Source organism: Acinonyx jubatus, chromosome E2 (genome assembly GCF_027475565.1).
Source record: "Acinonyx jubatus isolate Ajub_Pintada_27869175 chromosome E2, VMU_Ajub_asm_v1.0, whole genome shotgun sequence".
In the NCBI taxonomy this organism is placed as follows: domain Eukaryota; kingdom Metazoa; phylum Chordata; class Mammalia; order Carnivora; family Felidae; genus Acinonyx; species Acinonyx jubatus.
In genome coordinates this window covers 55,713,699-55,730,356 of record NC_069396.1, presented here as the reverse complement: position 1 = coordinate 55,730,356, position 16,658 = coordinate 55,713,699, and the positions used below count along the sequence as shown (strand labels likewise).

The window sequence follows — 16,658 nt, the reverse complement described above, 5'->3', positions numbered from 1 at the left end:
CGTATGGGTTAGGCATTGCTGAATGCAGTGTGACGACTGCTTCATTAATGGTTCTTAAATCCTGTAGAGGGCGGTAATCATTTGTCCGAGGCTTTTTCATGGACAGCAGGGGAGTATTCCATGGGGACTGGCATCATTTTAGAAGTCCCCATTTGCATAGCCTGTCGAAGTGTGTCTGAATTCTCAGGCGTGACTCCCAAAATATCAGCATATTTTGACAGGTGTGGCCCCAGGCTTTAGGTCAATTACTATTGGGGGGTGGTTTTTATGCCAGGCTAGGGGGGTTTCCTTCTGCCCAAACTGAAGGAAATTCAGCTTCTAGCTCAGGGGGCCACTGTTGGCTCACCAGGAAGGGAAGTATTTAATTTCTATTCCTCTTCCCATGGAATTGTCAGGGACAAAATCATGGGTTGGGCCTTTTCATTTAGGCATAATTGCATCTATCCATCTGAGGTGAAGGCTATTTATGCACCCAAATTGGCTAGCAAGTGTACCTAACAGACTGGGCAGCCGGGTAGATACAGGAAGTCATGAGCTATTTGGTGGCCCTGCAGCTGGCACGGTCATGGACCACAAAATGGCCTTTAGGTTTATGCCCCTGTGGCTCTACAGTGGTGACTTCTTGACCTGACAGAGGTGCCACCTTGTGTGTTACCGTAAAGTGTTTGGCCCCAGTGTCTACCATGAAGTCTATTGTTTGGCCCCCCACATTTGTCTTGACCATGGGCTCATGGGGGCCAAGTTGGATAGAGCCCAGTCTTTTCTAATCAGAGTCTACTCCTGCTAGTCTGATCAGGTCAGCCTCAGGTGGTTCTGGTTGGTAGCGGCTCGGTGGAATGGAGGTTTTTGGTTTCCCTTTTTGGTAGTTGGGGCATGCATTTTTCCAGTGTTGAAATTCTTTGCAGTAAGAACATTGATCTGGTCCCAGTGGCACCCTTGTTTTTTGTTTTTGAATCCTTCGTGGTTTCCATGGGGGCCCTTGTGGAGAGGGTGCGTGCCCCAAGGACATGGCCAGGAGCTGCCTTTTGCTTCATTTGGTGTGCCTCCTTTCTGACAGCTCAATCCCAATTTACAAAAACTTTGTTGGCGGTTTCCAATAGTTTGACGGTGTTTTTTCCAGTGAACCCTTCTAATTTTTGGAGCTTCTGTCTAATGTCACTTTGGGCCTGTCCCATGAAGGCAGCATTGACCATGTGCTGATTTTGGGGGGGGGTGAATACAGTGTAAACTCTGAAGGCTTCACATAATCTTTCATGAAAATCACCTGGACTCTCTTCTGGCTTTTGTAGGACCTCAGATACCTTTGTCATGTTGGTGGGCTTTTTGGCCCTGCTTTTACCCCCTGGAGGAAAGCAAGTCAGTATCTTTCTAATCTGACCCTTCCTGCCTTTGTGTTGGGGTCCCAATGGGGCTCCACTCAGGTATGGCCTCCCATGCTGAAGCCTCAACATCCGTTGTCCATCCATTGCCTGAGTCCGGAGCCATTTTCTGGCTTCTGTGACAATTCATCGGCACTCTTCTGTGTTGAAGAGGGTAAGAAGAAGCTGCTTACAGTCGACCCAGGAAGGCTGGTGAGTCTGGATTATGGATTCCAGGAGATCTATGATCACCTGCAATTTCTCAGAGTAGGGCGGTGTGTGGTGTTTCCAGTTAAGGAGATCAGCAGGGGAGAATGGTTGGTAGTAGAAAACCGATCACCCCTCTTGTAGGGTCCTGTCAGGGCCTATTCTCTAGGGAGTCATAGTCTCCTGCAGTGGCATCTGCATTGCTGTTGGGGGCCTTGGACCTTGAGCCATGTACCTAAGGTGTCTTCCTATTGGTTCAGGTGTTCCATGTTGGGGTAGATTGGCTGCTGGCAGAAGTGAGACTTACTGGGGTGAACTATCAGGCAGGCAAGGTTTTCCTCTCTTGGATTGATGGGGCTCTGGGGGCATATGGTGGTAGAATTGGAAAGACTCTGGAATTTTCACAGAGGATGGGAGGTGGTTTTTTTCTGCTGTGAGGTCATCTTCTTGGTCTGTGCTGCTAAGACTCTACATTATCCCTTACTATTAACATAGAATCAGACCCAAGGAGGCTTGATTTGGGCTATTTCCAGCCACTGATTGACATATGAGAATTGATTTGGGTGGCCGGGATCTCCACTGACTACTTTATAAACAGGTCAGACTGTGGGGACATCTAGGGTGTCCTCAGGAGGCCAACCTACACAGAATGAACATAGGCCATTCTAATTCACAGAAGGTACATAATTAGCCAAGGGTAAATTTGACCCCATAGTCACGTGGAAATATCTTTTAAAAATTCTTAATTTATACTCCAAAACAGTTAGTTTTGAGGAATTTCCCCCTATCCTGGTATCCTAGACTGATCCCTCCCATTTACAGTATTGCAGGACGAACATGAGGGAAGAGGTTGCTTCATGCTCCTGGCTGCTCCTCTCACAGGACTTACATACCTCTCAACATTGGCAGGTCAGTATAAACTCCTGATTCAGATTGGCATCTGCAGACCTGATTCTGCCTTAAGAGCTGTATGAAGTCATCACAAAATCCCAGGGCAGGACCCACTCAGGCTCCATAGCCAAAACCATGGAGCAAGGGCACTCACACATTCAGACAGATTGCAAACTTTAACCCAGAATTTCCCTGTTCTAAGCTGCAACTATGTTGCCCAGGAAGTGATCAAGTTTCCCTTCTGCCTGTAGGGTGGGCCTGGACACGGTCCTGGGGTCCTGGGGACACTTACCCCATTTGATGTCCCATTCTGGCAGAATTTTCTGATTGCTCCTGGAATCCGTTTGAGTGCAGTAGTGGCTGACTATTGTCCTGCCCAGCGAGGGTTGGGGTCCAGTGAAACCACCAGTGGCTGCCTTCCTTTCCCTCACAGGAGCCCACATGAGTGGACTCTCCACTGGTTTCTGACCATGGTGGCTCAAAAGGCCATTGCAGCTGTCAACCTCCTGTCCGATGCACCAAAAATGTTACAGCAAATATTTGGTGTGCAGGAAGAGACCAGCGACACACAATTGGGAATCAGAAAAGACTGTTTATTTTGCACTGGTGCTGGCCCAGTGTATCACCTCCAAAGGCTGAACCCGTGGCTCTAGTGTCAGTCTCTTTTTATGGGTGGGAATACGGGGGTTTGAGGAAAAAAAAGGCGGGGCACTTTTTGGTTGTACTACGCTGGCATTTGGCAGATGCAAGAGGCAAGCAAGATTACAGAAGCCAAAAGCATGCGTGGGGATTATCTGGCCTCAGACATCTAGCTGGCCCCTAATACCTGCTTTAACCAGCTTCCCCTCTTTCTTTTGTCCTACATTTTCCTTATATGAACGTGGAAGTATGTTCAGCAGTTTGGAAACCAGTACAGTGTTTGAGATATTAGTGTACTGCCTTCTCATTGTTGACCTCCCTGAAGAAAATCCCTTTCTGAATTTGCCACCACGGATCTCTCTCTGAGTAACTGACATGAAGGGAGACCCACAAGACCACCTGTCTCTGGGGTCTCAAACAGACCAGTTCTGGCCACTCACCACTGACAAACCAAAGGCAGAGGTGATGAAACAAGAAAAGGTATTTCAAGGAGGCCAACACTGGGAAGATAGCTGACTGATGGCTCAAAGACCATCTTCAATGTGCTAGAAACACTTTCAGGTTTATATAAGGGAAATGGGGGCGGGGGGCAGGGGAGGATGGGCAAAAGTGAGTGGGTGCCTGCAGGTAGGCAATGAAGTTTAAGTCATTGTCTTGGAGTCCAGCACAGGTGGGGTCTTTCTGACTCAGGGTACTCCTTGTGGCTGGAGGGGGTAGTTCCCGTTCTCCTGAGAGTCTTTTTCCTGAGCCACGAGACACATGATGGAAAGCACCCAATGAGAAAGTTTGATATCAAAATTGTGTTAGTGGAAGTCCTCTTTCTTGCCTTTAACTTGGTCGGCCACGAGTGGCAACTGGGTCTTTCTTGGACCCCTGGAGCCAAATGCTCCTGCACCCTTGTGTCCCACTTAGAAAGTAATTACCTAAAACAATCTAATAAACATACACCTCACTTTCCATAGTTAAATGTGTGTGCGTGTGTGTGTGTTGAGAACACTTATGATAGTCTCTCCTAGCAAATTTCACATTTATAATACACTAGTATTGGGGCACGTGGATGGCTCAGTCAGTTGAGTGTCCGACTTGGGCTCGGGTCATGATCTTGCAGTTCATGAGTTTGAGCCCCGCGTCGGGCTCTGTGCTGACAGCTCGGAGCCTGGAGCCTGCTTCAGATTCTGTGTCTCCCTCTCTCTGGCCCTTCCCCATTCATACTCTGTCTCTCTCTGTCTCTCAAAGATGAATAAATGTTAAAAAGAAATTTTTTTAATATGTAATACACTAGTATTAAATATAGTCACTATCAGGGGTGCCTGGGGGGCTCAGTGGGTTAAGTGTGACTCCTGCACAGTTTGCGAGTATAATCCCCACATTGGACTCTGTGCTGACACCTCAGAGCCTGGGGCTGCTTCGGATTCCTTGTCTCATTCCCTCTCTGCCCCTCCCCCACTTGTGATCTGTCTGTCTCTCAAAAGTAAATAAACATAAAAAATTAAAAAAATATATATATATATAGTCACATGTTCTGTGCTTACACATCCTGTGTAAGTATACCTTTTATCATTTGATCCAATGTCTGAACAATTCCCCATCCTCAGCCCCTGGCAATAAACATGCTAATCTTCTACATTTTTGTCTTTTTATATATTCCACATATATGTGATTTCCTACAGTGTGTATTTTGCTGTGTGGGGCTCATTTAACTTAAAATGTCCTCTGGGATTATTCCGTTGCTGCAAAGGGAAAGACTTGCCTGTTTTCTGAGGCTTTTAGACAAACCATAAATTAGATGAGGGACCTCTACCTGGAAAAGAGCTATTACCAGACAGGAACTTTTTATAAAGCATTACCTGCCTGGCATAGCAAACATTGGTTTGGCAAACATTTACTCTTTACTTTTTCCTCTGAATGCACTTCCCCCTTTTTGAAATTCTAAAGCCTATCCCCTCGCCTTAAGACCCAATGGAATGTAAGCATCGCCTGCCTGACTTTGAGCCTCATACCACTGATGTTCCTATAATTAAATATTTTTCTCTTGTGGAAATGTCTTATGTCAGCTTAATTATTGGAATTACCAAACAACTGAGAAAAGGTGAAGAAAAATATTTTCCTCTCCTACACATTCACTCTCTTGCTGAAAACTCACCTCTGTACTTCAGAGCCAAAATATAATATGAAGACAGAGTTTGGGATAAAGAGGAACAATAGCTTTCTTGCTTTGCCAGGTAAAGGAGGCTGCAGCAGGTTAGGGTCTTGAGAACTGCAAGCCAACCCAGAGGAAGGGGCTGGGGGGTTGTAGGGAAATACAGGAACCATCCGGTTTCGACAGTTACTGTGTTTGTGTTGCCATCCTTGTTCATCATGTTTTCAGTGTGGTCCTGGGTTTCTCATTTTAAAAAGGCTAAGAGGGGCGCCTGGGTGGCTCAGTCATTTAGGCATCCCACTTTGGCTCAGGTCATGATCTCACAATTTGTGAGTTCAAGCCCCACATCAGGCTCTCTGCTGTGAGTGTGGAACCTGGGTCAGATCCTCAGTCTCCCTCTGCTCTTCCCCCACTCATGTGCCCTCTCTGTCTCTCTCTCTCTCTCAAATATTTAAAAAAATTTTTAAGGCTAAGACGAGATGAAGGGAGGATTTCCCAAGAGAAGAAAAATCCTACTTGGTTAAAAGTCAAGCCTCGCTGATGGTTTAATGCCACCATTTTTATTTTTGTTCAACCTTATACTTTTAAGCGATTTCTGTTTCAGCCACCAGTGCAACAGTATTAAACCACTTGATATTTACTGTGAGAAACCACTCAATATTTTTTAGAATAGCTTAAAAAGAAAATAGTGTAACACCAAATGTCAATGAAAATAATGAACAATTCGAATTGAATTCTTGTTTGTGGCCATTGGGAGTTTGAAAAGTATGTCCTATTTGGATGATTATTTGGCAGTTGATGAGGGAAACAAAGACTGAAGGAAATGGCAGATAAAATTAAATTTCCTTATAACCTGCAGCCCATGGACAACTACTTGAGACAGGCAGAGTAAAAGTTTTTCCAGGAATTCTTTACTGTCTTAATGTTAATGCTTTCCTAGAGGGAAAAACAACTTTAGCTTCACAATAACTAGGTCTAGGTATCCAGTGAGTCTTGATTAGCATAGGAAAAAAACTCATAGGAAACTCCTCCTTGACTTCACCTCCCCCAGTTCCCAAGTGTAAAGTCAGGGTCTCTTCAGGGTCCCAGGGCACCTCTTCCTGATTATGGGCCCTGTCCCCATACTTGAATAAAATCACCTGGGTGCACCAAAGATGTCTTCAAGAATTCTTTCTTGGCGATCAGCTCTGGACCACCCCACTATCACCCCAAAACTTGCTCATTCGCATGTATCAGGGAAAGCTCCATTTGTAAACGTGTGTCCTTCTGTGAAGCAAATGGAGGAGAATGTGTAAATTTACAGAAACTCTGATCAGTGGAGAAGGCATGGATTGAAATCAGGACAATAACCATACCCATGGTTACTGTGTTTTGCTTGCTCACTTCCCAAATGCTTCCCAAAGGGATTCTGTGTGGAGTTTGCATTAATAGTCATTGCTGCTACCCTCCCCCTCAGATTCCCTCAACTGGTGTGGGTGGAAACAAGTGTTGTTTTAGTGAAGTGCTCCAGGGGATTCTCTTATGGGATTTTTTGCATCAATACCCAGGATTCAGGGATTTGTTTTCTCACCGATTCAAAGAATAAAGAGGTGGACACAAAATGAGCAACAGGCAAAACTTTATTAGAGTATAAGAGAGGAAGAGTAGTAGGAAAGCTCTCTTTTCAGAGAGGGGGCATTGGAATGTGAATACCAGTGACAATAGGCAAGGGCCTTTGTGGTATAAGGTTCTGGTCTCTCCCTCTTCCCTTCCCCCTTATTCCTTCTCAAGTCCTATGCATACTGGATTAACAACTCGAGGTGCTGGGTTGTCCCTTCCTGATTGGCTCATTTCCATTGCAGGAGGGGTGGTCTATGGCCATATTGTTCCTTGTGGGTTTTAAGTTTTATCATCTACTACCAGTTTTTAGTTAGGTCTTTAGTCAAATTCCTGAGGGGGAGTAGGTGGTTGTCTGCCACATTCTTAACAGGAACCTTACACCTGAGGGGGTTTTCTGTAGTCAGACATTCTCAGCATTGTTCCAAAATGTGTTTTCCCCACCCAGGGGCCTCAGGTCCTAATGGTTCCCTTTCTCCCTACTGAATCCTATCTTTTCCTATCAAAATGCTAAGGGAATCCAGAGTTAAGCCGAAAGGCTTCCCATTAAGTTATCAGAGTTGAGTGCAGCCTTTGGCTCAAGGGTCTCCGGTACAGGAGTGGGGAGGGTCAAGTCCATGTAACACACTGTTCCTATGCTCAAGCAGAATTTGTGGGCTTCTGTGGGAGGGGAGCCCCCCACCCCCCAAAGCAGAGACAGGAAACTCAGAGGCTGGTCTCCACGTGGGACACCATAGTTTCTGAATAGCTCCTGACACAAATGATGATGAACTTGGGTCTTTTTTGCATTTCAAAACCCTGCCTGCAGGTGACCAGGCTACTGGTGAAGAGGTTGCAGTGGTGGCTTTAAAGGCATTTGCTCCCACTTCAGCTGGGATTTCTCCACAAAAATCTTCTGAGAAAAATCTTGAAGAGGAGAGGAAAGGAGAAATGGCCAATTCTCAGGTAAGCCTTGAGTCCATTGCAAGAGGACCTGCCACCTTGTTCTCAGGATAATCCATGCATGTAGAAATTGCAGGGCACCTGGGTGGTTCATTCAGTTGAGCATATGACTCTTGATTTAGGCTCAGGTCTTGATCCCAGGGACCTGCTATCCAGCCCTGCATCAGGGTTCCTTCTGAGCTTGGAGGCTACTTAAGATTTTCTCTCTCTACCTGAGTCTCTGTCCTCCATTTGCATGCATGCTCTCTCTCTCTCTCTCTCTAAATGAAAAAATTGTAAATACCAATGGTTTTATTTGTTTAGTTCTTATGGTTCTGCTTTAGGTTTTCACCTAATTTTTTCTTTAATTTTTTTCAACGTTCATTTTGTTGAGACAGAGACAGAGAGCATGAACAGGGTAGGGTCAGAGAAGGAGGGAGACACAGAATCCAGAACGGGCTCCAGGCTCTGAGGACAGAGCCGGATGTGGGGCTCGAACTCACAGACCGCGAGACCATGGCCTGAGCCACAGTCGACGCTCAACCAACTGAGCCACCCAGGCGTCCCAGGTTTTCACCTAATTTTGAACATTTCAGAAATGATATTCTAGGTTATGTCTTCAGAACACTCCTCCCCTATATCCCAGAGACCTCTCTCCCTTTTCTCCAACCTGGCTTCTAGTAGGGCAACAGCAATTGTCACTTTGAATTAAATTCCTACAAGTATTGAAAATATTCCTTTTGTGACAGATCCAGAGAGGAAGGTGTTGAGGCCAAGTGTCCTGTTGCTGATGGGGTCTGGTCCTGGGATAGCAATCAAGGAAAACCATTCCCATGTAGGTCTTATCTGAATGCTTTCTCTGCCTCGGGTAGAGGAGGATTATGAAAATGCACAAATACACAAGATGGATATGAGGTACAGAATAACTTAGAATGTTCCTGCTCTTGAGGATATGGAAAAGCTACTTTAAGGTATCCTAGATATTCAAGGACATGGCAAGTATATGCGATAAAGTCTGTATAAATCCACTGTGTCCTTAACTTGTTTATGTTGTGATTTACTGTTTGGGGTCACAAGAGCACACCGGCGATCCCGTGTCGTGAGGTGTGCCTTGGGCACTGATATCCATTTGTTTCCTTACAGCTGATGTTATCTTCTATTACTTGGGTTTGTGCTCTCTGCCAGATTCCTCCCCTGTAATGTTCATATTTTTCTTATCAGTTGTAGTGATTTCAGCCAGATTCCCTGAGCAATTTCCAGACACCATCACATTTAAACTGGAAATATCTTTCTCCTAGTTTCTCTTTTCTTGTATCTTTTTTACCTTGTAGCTTTTTTTTCTTTTTTAAGTTTTTAAGTTTATTTTGAGAGAGAGAGAGAGAGCAGGGGAGTGGCCAAGAGAGAGCCAAGTCCCAAGTAGGTGACACAGGGTCAGCACTGAGTGGGACAAGGGGTTCGAACTCACAAAGCAAAAGGTCTTGACCTAAGCCTAATTCAAAAGTCAGAAAATTGAGCCATCCAGGCACCCCTTCCTTGTAGTTTCTGAGGAGGAGGACAAATGCAAAAGCAATGCGGATAAAATTAAAATTTCTCACAACTTACAACCCCCGCAGAAATACTCGAGACTGGCCAAGGAAGATATTCCTCAAGGAATTCACAACTGCTTTAATGTTGATGCTTTCCTAGAGGCAAACAGCAAGCTTAGCTTTACCCTAGACAGACTTCCGTGTCCTCAAAGTCTTCTTTAACATATGAAAGCCCTGTAGAAACTTATATTCCCCCCCCCCAACTTAAAGTATATAATCAACAGCTCCTCTCAATCACCCTGCAGCTCATTCTTCCCATAGATCCTGTCCCTGTGCTTTTACACAAACAGCCCCGTTAACCAAAAAGGCTCAAGACTATTTCCTTGAACATTGACTCCTGGCCCACATCACATTAGTCCCCACCAGACAATGAGACCCTCACTGTTGTGATGTAATGACCTCTGGGGGTCAAGGTTCTCAATGAGTCAGACCTTCATCCTGTAGCTTTTTATTTTGCTACATAGTCATGACACATGCATACTCTATTTACTTCTGTGTATTTCAGAAAACGAAAGAAGAATCACATAATTACCATGTTTGAGTGTCTTAAAATCCTGAGCACAAATGATGAATGAAATGAAGCTTTCAATGAGGGGCACGTGCATGGCTCAGTTCAGTAAGTGTCAGACTTCCACTCAGTTCATGATCTCACCAATCCTGAGCTGGAGCCCAGCATCAGGTGAACAGGAGCCATGCGCCTCTCTCTTTCTCTCTCCCTCTCTCTCTGCCCCTTCTGGTATTCTCTCTGTCCCTGTCTCTGCCTTCTCTCCCTTCCACCCTGTCTCACTCTGTCTCTCTGTCTCTCTTTCTCAATAGTAATAATTAATTAAAAAATAAAATGTAAAAAAGCTTTCAAATAAAAACTATATTAGCAGATCATGGAGTACTACGGTCAAGACAACTCTTGAGATACTCTGTGGTGCCAGATAGTTTATTGAAGTAGCACAGGGCAGGACCCGTGGGCAGAAAGAACTGTCCTTTGGCTGCATGAAGCTTCTATGTTCAAGGGGAGGGTAGGTGCACGGAGTGTTCAATCACAAATGTTTCTTTAAATTTCTACGTGTAAAACTGCTTCTGCAAGATTTCTCTGGTGCTTACCATTCAGTTCAATATGAAGCAGTGGTGACATGTACCCGTGGTCATGAGACCCTGTAAAAATGTAATAACCAGGGATACGTAGGTGGCTCAGTCACAGCCTGGAGCCTGGAGTCACAGCTTGGGGTCCTCTCCCTGTCTCTGCTTCTCCACCTTTCACACCGTGCTTACCCACGCTCTCTTTCACAATATAAGTAAACTTAAAGAAAAATGTAGGAACCAGCCTTTATTTGATGAATGTCCAAATAATACAACTGTATGTTAGCTTTCTGTGCTACAGGTGAAAATTTTTCTGATTGTATCCCTCATGATACTAGAGTCAGAAATAACTGTTGTCTTTGTATCTTAATGTGTGTTTGTGTTGATAGTGTGAGTAAAAGACCTAAGCATCATTATCTACAATTAGTTTTATGAGTTTCATGTCACTGAAAATGTTTTGTTTGTTTTTGAGGAAGAGAGAGGCAGGGGCAGAGAGAGAGAATCCCTAGCCGGCTCCACACTGTCAGCACAGAGCCTGAGGTGGGGTTTATACTGGTGAACTGTGAAATCATGACCTGAGCCAAATTCAAGAGGTGGACACATAACCACCTGAGCCACCCAGGTGTCCTTCATTGAAAATGTTTCCTAGTCACCAGCATACTTTTCTAGTTTAATATCTATACAACTTCTTTGAATATTTATGGATGTGAGCATGGAATGTATAAAGGTGATCAATTTTGTGTGCATGCCTTCTTTCCATCATTCTTCAGGTTTGACACCTGCTATGATCATTTGGTTAGGGGCCCCTCCGTATATTTTAGGTGTCATTTTAGGTCAACTCCAGGTCAGATGACCTGGGTTAAAACCTGATCCCTACCACGTACTGGATGCTTGAAAAAATATTCACATGGAAATAGAAGAATAATGTGTCTCTTGTCTTAGACTATGATTTATTTTCCAATAAGTTATGAAAAACTCTGAATGCTCTCTACTAACCAGGAAATGCTTGGAAAGCTTTATTGCCGTTCTTGCTATTCTAGTAGAACCTGTAATTGCTATGAATCCCATTCAGTTCCAAGTCCTCCAAAAGTTCTTGTCTTTGAGTTCTTCTTCGTTATTGAAATATATATCTCTTGGCCCATAGACTAATGCCTTGTTAGAAATGCAGACATCTACCCCATCCTAGAACTCCTGAGCAGTATCTGCATTTTAAAAAGATCCCCACCGTCCTGTTCTGAAATTCTAATTCATACTAGAATATGCTAAGTACATTTGTCACTCCCCAGAACTTTCCACTGAAGAAATAGATAGCACATATACTGTATGATGTAAATACAATATTCAAAATGTATATGCCTGTGTTGATGCCTTCATTTTACAAATTCTCTGGAATAAACACAGTATTTATAAAGGTTCCTACCTCCAAGGTAAAGAATATACTAGAGCATAATACTGGGTGACAAATAATCTTACCTCATCAAGCAGGAACCTCACCTAAGCCAGAACCAGTTCTCCTGATCTAACTGAACTAACAGAAGTTCAGTCGTTGGTGGATCACAAAAAAACTATACCAGGTGAGGATGTGAGCAAAGCAAAAATGATTTACAAGAAACAAGGAAATCACAGGGAGGAACTTCCAAATCAGATACTCACGGAGGAAGGGGGAATGGTGTCCTTTCATTTAGGGTTAGCGTGGATATTCAGAAAGGGGAGGCCATCATCTTATGCCAAGTGGAGTATAAGGTTGCACATAAGCCTTAAGAGAACAGTTGTGTACATACTCTGCATATTTCATAGGAAATGAGGTTTGTGCTCCTCCTTGGGTGAGATTTTAGTATTATAATGAGGTAAAAGGGAGCTCCTGGGTGGCTGAGTCCATTGAGCGTCCTACTCTTAATTTAGGCTCAGGTCAGGATGAAAGTCCTGAGATCAGGCTCCACTCTGAGCATGGACCCTGGTTGGGATTCTGTGTCTCTCTGCCCACCCCCCCTTGGGCACGCTCTATCTCACTCAAACACATAAGATTTAAGCTATAATGTATGTATGAGATGAAGGTACCTGTACTCACTCCATAGTTTAGTCTATTATGCATTTGCTTAGGTGTGTGTCAGGGGTTAATCTCCAACTGATCTCATGCAAGCTCTTCCTCAGGGCAGTCATTACCTTTTGTTGGATGGTTTCTGTTTCCACTACAGGAGACCATACCCATGGGGTGTTTTTTGTGAAGTAAAAGATAAGATAGAAAAAGAGGTTAAGTAAAGTGTGGAACTAAGATCGGTGGGTACAAGCACAAGCATTAAAGTCAGGTCTTGGAGTCCGGCTCGTGACATTAACTGCCTCTTTCATTTGACCTAGCATTATGAACTCTGCCTGTGGCCACTTGATAACTGTGTTTTTTATTGCAGGGATTGCTGACATTCAGGGATGTGGCCATAGAATTTTCTCAGAAAGAGTTGGGGTGCCTGAACCACAGTCAGTGGGAACTGTACAGGGATGTGATGTTCGAGAACTACGGACACCTCCTTTTCTTGGGTGAGGATAACTCCTTCCACATTGCCCAAACCATACTCAGGGATTTGTTCCTTCCCTTGAAGACTGTCTCTTGGAATCTTCCTCTTTGCATGACTGGGATTCAGATCCCTGCAGTCAGGGAAAGAAGTAGGGGTTTGTGGATGTACAGAAAAATCTCCAGGTGTTTCCTTTTCAGCTTTACCTTCCCTTCCTTAGGGTAACATCATCATTTCTATACATTAATGACAATTCTAATGGCTAAGTGGCATAAAACGGTATCTTTTTTGTCTTAAATACCGATTTCTACTCTTTATTGTCCTGGTAGTACTCGGAAGTGGAGGTCAAGATCTGAACATGGAAAATTCATCCTGCGTGTTCTAAAGGGGATGTTGGCCCACAGCATTTGGGAAATCATTTTCAAGCTTCTTCTCTGTCCTCTCTGCTCTACTAAGCACAATAGTGGATCAGAAGTTAGAATCCCCAACCACACTCACATTCTTTTTTTTCTAATAAACAGGTCTTGTTGTGTCAAAGCCAGACCTGGTCATCTTTTTGGAACAAAAGAAGGATGTCTGGGCTGTGAAGAGAAAGGAGACAGTAGCTACACACCCAGGTAGGTGGAACTGAAGCGGATGACAGAGGTGAGGTCCAGTCGTGAAGGAAGAATTGGACCTCAGAATGTGGTTGAGCAGCTCTCCTTGAATGGAAATTAGGTTGAAAAGGCCAGTTTCAGGGCTCTTCCTCTCACATGGGACATCTGCTTTCCAACATACCATGCTTTCCATTCTCTAAGGATTCTCCTTCAGTTCCACTGAGGGCTCTTCACATCCACAGTGAGGTCCTCCATAATCTAACTGGTTCTCCATTTGCTTTGAGGTCTTACGGAAATCTCTGTATTTCTGAGGAACTGTACGCTAATGCATTTCTGACTTCCGTTTTGCTTCTTGTGTGAAGTGTGTCAGGATAGTGGTGGGCACCTTGAGGTGAGGTGCAGAAATCCCAGGAACGCTAGAGGGAGACATCACGAGTTTTCGGGTTGATCCTCTCCAGGATTAAGGTGGCTTTCATTTTACTCATACAAAATACAGACCCAGTAATCACATCAGGTGATAAAGCAACTCCCTAATATGAGGAAATCTCATTCTTTGTTTCACTTCAAAAGTTCATTTCTTGGGTTGCCTGGTTGGCTCAGTTGGTTAAGCGTCTGGGTTGAGCTCAAGCCATGATCTGACAGTTTGAATTTGAGCCCTGCATCAGCCTCTCTGCTGTCAGTGAAGAACCCATTTGGGATCCTTTGCCTCTCTGTCCGTCTGGCACATGTTCTCTGTTTCTCAAATCTTAATATTAAAAAAAAAAAAAAGAAAGTTCAGGATGCCTGGGTGACTCAGTTGGCTAAGAGTCCAACTCTTGGTTTGGCTCAGGGCATGATCTCAGGGTTTCTGAGTTCAAGCCCCACATAGGGTTCTGGGCTGACAGCCCAGATGGTGCTTGGTTTCTCCCTGCCTCCCACCGTCCCTCCTTCCCTCCCCCTCTCCCTGCTCTCTCCCTGTTCTCTCTCTCTCTCTGCCCTTTCCACACTGCTCTTTATCTCTCTGTCTAAATGAACTTTCATTTTCTTTGTATTAAGTAAACTAAGAAATTTCCACTCAATGTTTTGCATTCCTCAATGGTGAAATAATGTAAAGCACCTATTATTTTCATATAATTCTATATAAATTAATGCCATAGGGGAGCTAGGATATTTAGAAGTGAAAACTCACAGCCTATAATAAAGTCTCAATTGTTACTTTATTTCTTAATTGAATCCTTTTATGAAGTTATCTTGTATAATATGAAGTCCCTGTGACTTTGTCATATGTTTTCACTCTGAGTCGTTATATAGGAGATTGCTTTATGATGTATTATATCAAAAGTCCTGATATACCATGGGCATTTGCTTTATAAGAAGTGAGGCAGACAATTAGGAAACGTCCTATGTTTAGAAAAAGAGTTAATTATAAATGTCATTTCACGTGAGAAAAAAATCACTTATTATTTTTTTACTTTCGTCAGAATGTATCTGAATTTAATAGCAAAGATTTTTTTTATAAAGCGTTGTTGGCCTATTTTACATTTTTGATTGTGTTTGTTTATTTAGAAATGAAAGGTTTTGGGGCACTTGGGTGGTTCAGAGGGTTGAGCATCTGGCTCTTGATTTCAACTCAGGTCATGACTTCATGGTTTGAATTTAAGCCCTAAGTCCAGTTCTGTACCCAGTGTGGAGCCCGCTTGGAATTCCCTTCTCTCTCTCTCTCTCCCACCCTCCCTCCCTCTCTCCCTTTCTCTCTCAAAGTTTTTAAACATTCACAAAAAAGAAATGAAAGGTTTTTGTTTGCTTAATTCTAAAGAATGGACGTTAGGGGACCTGCATAGCTCAGTTGGTTAAGCCTTCAACTTCAGCTTAGGAAATGATCTTGGGTCTGTGACTTTGAGCCCCATGTCTGGCTCTGTGCTGAGAGCTCACACAGCCTGGAGCCTGCTTCGGATTCTGTGTCTGCCTCTCTCTCTAAGTCTCCCTGGCTTGGGCTCCCTCGCGCTCTCTCTCTCTCTCCCTCTCTCTAAGATACATAAACATTAAAAAAATGAACAATGGATTATACCCTGAAATCTGTGTGATAGGAAGTAACTATTAACATAACACATTGTGTAATGTCTTAAGTGCTTAATTCACAAAAGTTTTCATTAGAGGTTTCCATGGTTGATTTTAAGGAACATTCTTGACAATTGTAATGCCCGTGAAGACATGCCAGTAATTGAAAATGTTCCTTTTTCATGGGTACACAGTCACAGTTGAAAATTAGAGCTATAGCTAGGGGAGCCTGGGCTCTGGTCATGATCTCACGATTCATGAGTCTGAGGACTGCTTTGGGCTCTGAGCTGACACCGTGGAGCCTGCTTGGGATTCTTTCTTTCTCCCTCTTTCTCTGTTTCTCCTCTGCTTTAGGAGAGCATTCTCTCTCAAAATAAGCTTTAAAAAATATCTACATTTATCATGGGCCTCTGTTAAATACTTCATCATTTTTATGTAGAATTTTTTGGGTTACATTTTGTCTGGTTTGCCATTCCATAATAATGTGCTTCCTTTTGTATGGAACTTCCCACAGCATTATTTAGGTGGGACTTTCCTATTACCTTTGTATTTTGTTTTAGGGTCACAATTTTTTTGTTAATTTTTTTTTATGTCTTATTTTACTCTTGAAGGCGAGAGAGAGAGAATGTGAGTGGGGGTGGGGCAGAGAGAGAGGGAGACAGAGAATCTGAAGCAGGCCCCAGGCTCTGAGCTGTCAGCACAGAGCCCGATGTGGGGCTCAAACTCTTTATCTGTGAGATCATGACCTGAATGAAGTTGGTTGCCCAACCGACTGAGCCACCCAGGTGCCCCATAGGGTGACAATTTTCAATTCCTAATGTTTTTGGACAATGTGAGTAAGTCTAACTCAGATAAGATCAGCTTTATGCCCTTTGCTAATAAAAGTATCTATGTACTTGTAGCAATATTACCTATGCATACTTGTGACTCATCTTGTGTATTTCTTTCCTTGATTAGTGGTAAATGAATGTTGTATCCTGTTTAGGTGAGTTATCATGCTAATAGAATTTCATCATGTATTTATTGGTGAATGTAATGTCTGTATGTATTTTCATTCCAGTTACCTTAGAGATTACTTAAAGCATTTTAAAGGTATAACAAACCTT

The 16,658-nt window shown here is 43.6% G+C and overlaps 1 protein-coding gene across 1 annotated transcript in view; it reads left to right on the top strand.

Annotated features, from left to right (window-relative positions):
• LOC106986844 (zinc finger protein 420-like) overlaps window positions 1–16,658 on the top strand; it is a 61,908-nt gene that overhangs the window by 34,183 nt on the left and 11,067 nt on the right. The window contains exons 4-7 of the mRNA XM_053210106.1: window positions 7,640–7,776; window positions 12,818–12,944; window positions 13,441–13,536; window positions 13,878–13,906. Of these exons, the coding sequence (XP_053066081.1) occupies window positions 7,640–7,776; window positions 12,818–12,944; window positions 13,441–13,536; window positions 13,878–13,906 (389 nt within the window). The remainder of the gene's footprint in view (window positions 1–7,639; window positions 7,777–12,817; window positions 12,945–13,440; window positions 13,537–13,877; window positions 13,907–16,658) is intronic.